We start from the raw sequence: 7603 nt of genomic DNA on the forward strand, positions 1-7603 counted from the left end.
AAACAGTTCAACCAAAACATATTTTCTTTAGTCCAACTGTTTTTAATATTCTTTTTTGTTTCTGCGTTTTTTATTTTATTTTTTTTCCTACTTTCTTTGATTCTTCCTGTATTTTAATCATGTAAAGCACTTTGCATTGTCTTTGTACTGAATTGTGCTATACAAATACATTTGCCTTGCCTTGGTTTAATGTGCAGATCTATTATAGAACAGAAGGAGCCATCTGAAGATCACCTAGATGCTCTCCTGACTCATCGTCTGCTTCTGTGTTTGCAGGGCTGAGTGCTGCCAAGCTGCTAAAGGCCAGCGGGCTGAATCCTGTGGTTCTGGAGGCCAGGGATCGAGTCGGTGGTCGCACCTTCACTGTGCGGGTAAGACCAGCTGCTCAGGACCAATACGGAACTTTGATGATGCTAAACCAGGTTTCTGCAGATGCTCGTCTCCAGGCTTTAGAATATGTTCTTCTCAGCTATAAAGGAGGATGCAGATATTTCTGGACACAGTTTGGGGGGGAAGGTTTGCGCCTCATCGGTCCTTTTTAAGTCCAGCTTCCTCCTCAGAAACAAAAACAACTAATGATTGAACCCAAGAAAACTAGAACTAAAGCTGCAACCAAACGTCTCCCAGGATATTATTTCAGACCATAAGAACGTGTTTAGCTGTCTGACAGCCATGTGGTTAAAGTTTAACATTCAGTTCTCCAGCAGACGGAAGCTGAACGTGATCATTTTACCTGCAGTGAGACGGAAAACGCTCTGCAGTCACTTTGGAAAGCCATGATTTAAAGTCATTCAGGTCATTATTTTATAATTTGGTCGTTCTTAACAGGTTAACTCTAAAAATCAACATTCCTCTCCTGGTCTGATGCCTCACAGTTTAAATATGTTAATGGCAGCATGGGGGCCGACCAAAAGGACCCCTGGGGGCCAGTCGCTGAGAAGCTCCGCCTCCTAGCTTACTTCAACGTGTTCCTGGTGCAGCAGGCGCCATGATTGGCTGTTTTCCCTTCATTCTAGATCATTCTAACCTCAGCGGTTTTCTTTCCGTTTCCAGAACAAGGAGACCAAGTGGGTGGATCTGGGCGGGGCCTATGTCGGGCCCACCCAGAACCGGATCCTGCGCCTGGCTAAGGAGTACGGCATTAAGACCTACAAGGTCAACGAGCAGGAGCACCTTGTCCATTACGTCAATGTGAGTTTCCAGCTTCATTCAGTTTCCCTCCAGAAGCTTCTGCAGGAACGGTAGCCAGAGGCGGCTAAGCTAACCGCACCTGCAGCAGCTCTGCTGCGTCTGACGAACTGATCATAACATCTAATTAACTGCTGGAAATGAGGAAATCAGTCCAAAGTCTAAAGTTATGTTCAAGGTATTTTAAAGATGAAACAAATAATTTAATTGGAAAAAATAACAAGAAACATTTTCCACAGAATTTGTCTTTATATCATAAATCATATGAAACCAGCCGGGCTGAATGGTTTTGCCAGTATTGTGATTTTTATGTGTATTTAATCCTTTGCAATGATCCTGAACATGCAGATGTTTTATTCCAGATGTTCCTTTTTTTTCCTCCCTTCAAAGTTTGTTAACCTGGAATCCGCTGTTTCAGGATTTTACTGTCAGCTTTGTTTGCTTACCGCTCACCTCTACTGCATAGATCTGCACGAAGCAGGACGTTTATTTCCTTTTTCAGGGAAGCAAACCCACCTTCAACATAATAAATATTAAATATAACTATTAAAGAGCTGGAGGGGAAAACATGTCCCACATTCTGTGAAATGTAAATTGACCAGCCTGAAGCTCCATCCATAATATTTCTATTCACTCTATATTCAGTCGACCTGCAGACATGATGAAGGTTAAAGTCAGCTCTTCTACAAACATCATTTTCTCTGCGTCTGCAGCGTTTCTGGGTTGTTGTTTAGTGAAGTTCTTCATGATGGAGGAAGCAGCCAAACGTTTTATATCTGTATGTTAATCCAATCAAAGTAAAAACAATGTTTTTGTCAGAAAGGTGCTGCAGGAAGTAACTTCCCTCTGCGGACGGCGGCTCGCCTCCCAGACACGTTTCCCTTTAACTTCCTGTTTCTGCGGATGTTTCCAGAAGAAGCCGATCAACTACAGTAATCTAGATGTGCTAATATGATGTAAAAAAGGAAAAATCGCGGCGTGTCGTATAAATGTTTGAGAGCATGTCTGTCGTCATGGAGGATCAGTTTTATTATTGCTGTGATTCTGACGGAGAGGTTGCTGCTAAACAGTCAGACTGTTTCCTTCAAGCTGAGACAAAATGATCAGAGTTGACTTTTAAATAGCATCTTCTGTTAGCAGTTAGCACTGTTAGCTTGGGTTAACTCTATACTGCCTGAATCCTCTCCTGACACGTCCAAAGGTCAAGCAGAGCAGCTGTGCTGTATTAGGCTCAGCCTTCCCGTTATCTGCTGAAAGTGTGGCTCTCTCCCAGCCATATTTCCCTCAGTCTGACGAACCAGCAGGAGAAAATGGAAAGCAAACCTGATTTTCTGTCAGGCAGCCTTCCTGTGCTCTGCGCCATTAGCCAGAGGAAGAGCTAATCTCCGCCTGGGGGGCCTCTGTAATGCAGTTTCTTTATTCTCTAAGTAACAGAGAGGCAGGGAGGGAGATGGACCAAACCTTTTCTCTGCTCCGTATCTCCTCTGAGTGGCTGAACAGCTTTCCTCTGCTCCCTGATTGGATTAGCCTTCGCTCTCTCACACTCTGATACCTGGATGGTGGAGCAGCTCTCTGAGGGACGGGGCAGGAGACATCTGGACTCTGGGTGTGGTTCAGTCCCAGCTCCAGAGGTGGACTTTGTCCTGAAGGTGAGGACATGAGAACAGACACACATGCTAGCAGGGTTGCTCTTCAGTTAAAGTTGCTTTGATGGGAACATTTCTGGCAGAGCTGCTCTGCGTCACCGTCTGAGCAAACAGACGATCGACCTGCAGCAAACTGTTCGATCCGATCTCTGTAGCAGAAACGCCGCTGATTCTACATCTGCTTTAAACCTAGAAAAATAAGACGACCTTCCCCCTGAATGCATCCATGTCTCATTAAACTGGCCACACTGGGTTAACACCAGGACAACCAGTGTGTCTGCTGGGAGTCGGTAGTCGGGGGGGATTCGCACACAAGCAAATCCTGATGAGGACTAGAGAACCATTCTGACCCTGATTGAGTGAGTCTGCTTCCAAATAGACGCTGGTTCTGGTTGGTTCTGGTCGGTTCTGGTCGGTTCTGGTCGGTTCTGGTTGGTTCTGGTCGGTTCTGGTCGGTTCTGGTTGGCTCTGGTGGGTTCTGGTCGGTTCTGGTCCTCAATCTGACCCGTCTGCATAAAACTTTCACCCTATGGGCCTAAAAACCCCCTGATCTGCTGCCTTCAAGCTGCGGCTCTCCAGCAGTCTGCTCCATAATCAGACATGTTGGAAGCTTCACTGAATTAGCTGCTGTTCATCCTCACAATGACTCTGCAGCTGTTACAGCTGCTGTAACTCGGTTGACTCTCTGATGTTTCCATGAAGACCGATGCTCTCATGTTCTACTGACCTACTTCTTCAGCGTTCTGCAGCGTCTCCAGCATGGCGGCCGTCAGAGAACCCGCTGTGCCGGCGTGGAGCGTCACGTGCCCCCGTGTCTCCTTGGCTACTATCTCTACAACATGGAAGATCAGCGTATCCCTAGCAGGCTTCCTGCCTGGTTTCCATGGCAACCTTCCTCATCAAAAGCTGCCCAACAAGCCTCCGCTTTGAGGTGGTTTCTGTCTCTGTGCTTTTCTGCCTCTGAGGATGCAGATGTGCAGCGCCGTGGTTTTCCCAAAGTGACACTGGGAGAATCCCAGCTCCGGAAAAAGCCGGATTTGGCTCCTTGTGGCGAACTTTGAGGCCAGACACCAAACAAACAGCCGTAGGAAAATGTCCGACATGTTCCAGCCGCTTTCATTTGCTGCTGGGTTTAGAAAAGACAAATATTTCAATGGACTTTTCCTCATCCTGGTTTTGATTTTTAAAAAGAGGGAAACATTTGCAGCCTTCCTTCAGTCAGCTGATCCACGCGCTGCTCAGAAACCTGCTGCTGGTAAAGCTTTCTATGGAGACCAGTGGATTTATTCCTTTCTTCTTTTGGTAAAATGTGCAGCAGAACACAGGCAGGGAAAATAATAAGAATTAAAGAATTAAACCTACATTAAAAGAAGCTCATTTAGAGAGAATTTCAGCTGTATTGTAGAAACAAAGACAAATTTATAAATCGGTCTATACATTTATGTATAGATTTCAGAGAGAGATTTATTCTGTAAATCATTTCAAAACTCACACGGAAAGAAAAAGACAATCAGAAGAATTTTATTGATACAATTATTTTAAGACTTTGGCGCTCAGATCCCGGCAGGAAACATTAGCGCTGAATTTTACTTTTAACTGCATAAGCAGGTATGTGAGAACAGGGCTACCCCCCCCCAGGCATAAAACTGGTAGTGGAGTGGAGATGGATGGAGTTGGTCAGTCTGTAGACTGCATAGACGACTATAGAGCATGGAGAAGCCAGATGGAGCTTAGCTACGATGGTGGAGGTGGGTTGAATCGGGGGTGGAGGTGGGTTTAATGGGGTCACCATCAGACATGGTCGGTGGCAGCGCTTGGTGGGTGGCAGACTGGGTCGTGGATTTAAAGACCTTTCAGGATGAACTCTGGATGCTGATTGGGTTTCATGGAGCTTCATTCAAAGCTGATTGGTTTGCATCATCAGAGGCCGGTGAGCCTCTGACCTGCTGACTTGCAGCTACGTCCCAGCATGTTTTTATCTTTATTGGCGTCTTGCTTTAACTCTCTCTGCTCTAAATAAGCTACTGGAAGCAGAATTCCCCGGAAGACTAACCTCCATGACAACATCTGGCTGCGTTTTCCTGGGAAAGCTGAGACTTGGAGTAATCCCGCCAGCCTTGGTGTAATTAGGGTTAGCTTTCTAGCTGCAAAGCTAATCAGCTTTCCTTCGGCAGATTGTAATCCTAAAGGCCAGAGCTGCTTTCCTTTATCAGCAAACTGGTGTCTAACAGGCCCTGCAGCTCCAGACCGGACATCTTAATGATGTCAGACCAGGGGGCGGAGCCTGTAGACACGGCTCCGGATCGGAGGCTGGGATCGCTGCTGGAATGTTGATCTGTGCCGATGGGAACTGATGGGATGTTGGGCTGAACAGCCTCAGACCTTCAGCTGTTTCTCAGTCTGGGATCATATGAACAATAGAAGAAGATGGAAATCTAAATAAGTCATTGTTTCCTAAAATAAATGCATTTGTTCTTGAATTGAGGAGGAAAGTGAACATTTTGCCAACAGAACAAGACAATTTACATTTAATTAAGAAAAAATTGCATTGTCTTATTTTAAGTGCATATATCTAATTACCTTATTTTAAGAGTAGAAATATACCCTCCCATTGTGAAATCATCTTATTTACCTGCTCAGATTAAGGAGCAATACTGTGGACTTAATTTAAGATATTTCTAGATCGTATTTGCAGTGAAACTATCGCTGAAGTAGTATTATTAAAGGCACACTATGCAACATTTTTCAGTTAATTAATGTGTTCCATAACGTTTTGGATGATTAAATGAGTNAAAAGGAAAGTTTTAAGCCTAGCCTTAAAAGTAGACAGGGTGTCTGCCTCACGGACTAAAACTGGTAGTTGGTTCCACAGGAGAGGAGCCTGAGAACTAAAAGAGTTCACCCATTGTCATCAATGATGATGGAACCATAAGTTCTCCCCCCCATATCCTCCACTCTGGGTCCCTGAGCAAGACCCTTAACCCCACGCTGCTCCCCGGGGGCCGAACAATAACAGCCCACTGCTCCCCAAGGGGAGGGGTTAAATGCAGAGAGGGAAATCCTCCAGTGTGAGATCCATAAAGTTCATTATTATTATTATTATTAACCTCTGAAGGAAAACGTTCAAAGATCATCTTGGTGTCGTTCTGCAGAAACCCACCATCCACCATCCAAGATAGTTGGACTAATAAACTTTCAAAGCACTTTAGGGAATTACTTCGTTCAAATCATTAACAATTTCTTGACATCATATTCAGACACATTCAAGGTCTTCTTCTTCTTCCTTAATGCAGCGCGTCTCGTCCAGATCAGGTTATTTCCTTTCAGGAACAATCCAATAGTTCCTGACTGACAAGCGTAGCAAGAAATGAAGATCTGATGGCTCTGAATTGATCTCCACTGGGAGACGTTTATAGAGGGCTTTACAGCCGCTTTAATAACAGATGTTGAATCAGAAGTTTAAACACATCGAAGGGCCGGGGGGGCGGGGTCAGAACTGGGAGCTGCTGCTGTTAAACAAACAGATCATCAGAGCAATGATTCATCAGGATCAGGAACATTTTCATGGCTTTACTCGCCACAAGCAGAACAAACATGGAGGAACTTGAATCCACAGGAGAATCTCAGACGAGCTGCTGATGAGCTGCTGTTTGCACAGCTGGAAGGAGAACGCAGTGAAGTGGAGCTGGAGGCGCGCTGATGGCATTTAGATCATTCAACAGTTGGTTTTACTGCCTGAGCAGCAAGATAATAAGACAGCTTAGCCTGGAAGACACGCTGGAATAAAAAACCCGAAAAGAAATCATCATGAAATAATCTGATGCAAAGAAGCCACATGTCGGGTAAAATGGTTTAAATCAAAATCTAATTAGAAAAGACATAATTGGACATGGACCCAGAGACGGTGCTAATCTGGAACACCAGTCTGGTTCCTGCAGTCGCTGGTCTGAACCCAACCTGGAGCCAGAAACGGTTTCAGCAGAATGAGAGGAGGAGAGAATCTAAAGACCAAACGGTGCAGAGAGGAAACATGGAGAGACTGAAGAATCCAGAACCTGAACAGGAAGGAGAAACGGAGGAAAGGATGCTGGAGCTGAAGGATCTTCCTCCTTTTCCTGCTCCCTGCAGCGTGTTTCCTGGACAGACGCCATGTTGGAAACCTGAGCACTACTGAACCCGATTCCTACTGAATCCACATTGATTGCGTCTGTGGGACGTAAACGTGAACTAAGTGTGAACCTGGTGCATCTGATGCACGGTTGGACCTCCTCGCTGACCTGCAGCCCAGCTCTGCTGCAGTGACATCGGCTCTTTGACCGTTCTTCAAGCTACTGAGGCTGAACGCGCCAACAGACATGGAATCAGCTTCTATTACTGGATCAAATCTCAGCTCCTGCAACAAGTTTTCACCTTAATGGCAGAAAGTTGAGCGCTGCAGATGACTGACAGGATGCTGAGCTGTCTGTTTATTTTAGAAGCGTTGCCGCTGGCGCCTCCTCGTCAAGCCGTGAGTCACCAGAATCAGGTTCCAGCAGATTCAGCAGCATTTCAAACGGAGAAAAGCAGAACCGCTGCAGCCTAAAGACTTCAGGGGAGGTTCTGTTAAAGATCGGACCTTTAAAATGATGAGCTACCGAGCAGCCTGGGAATGTTACTGCCATATATGGACGCTAACTCACTCCCACAGTTATAACTGATGGCATTTTGTGGCGTCGCTCAATGGTTCGGTCCACCGGCGTCGCTAAGTGGTTCGGTCCACCGGCGTCGCT

General features: G+C 45.6%; 1 protein-coding gene across 1 annotated transcript; it reads left to right on the top strand.

The window, feature by feature from the left end:
* Positions 1–238: 238 nt before the first annotated feature.
* LOC107081008 (amine oxidase [flavin-containing]-like) lies at positions 239–2835 on the top strand (the record flags this gene model as incomplete). The annotated part of the gene is made up of 3 exons (XM_015369218.1): positions 239–371; positions 1054–1191; positions 2716–2835. Coding segments are annotated over 3 exons (391 nt in total), but the record flags the coding sequence as incomplete, so codon positions are not given.
* Between the last annotated feature and the right edge of the window lie 4768 nt (positions 2836–7603).

This window comes from Cyprinodon variegatus, unplaced genomic scaffold (genome assembly GCF_000732505.1).
Source record: "Cyprinodon variegatus isolate N-32 unplaced genomic scaffold, C_variegatus-1.0 Scaffold2654, whole genome shotgun sequence".
Classification (NCBI taxonomy): domain Eukaryota; kingdom Metazoa; phylum Chordata; class Actinopteri; order Cyprinodontiformes; family Cyprinodontidae; genus Cyprinodon; species Cyprinodon variegatus.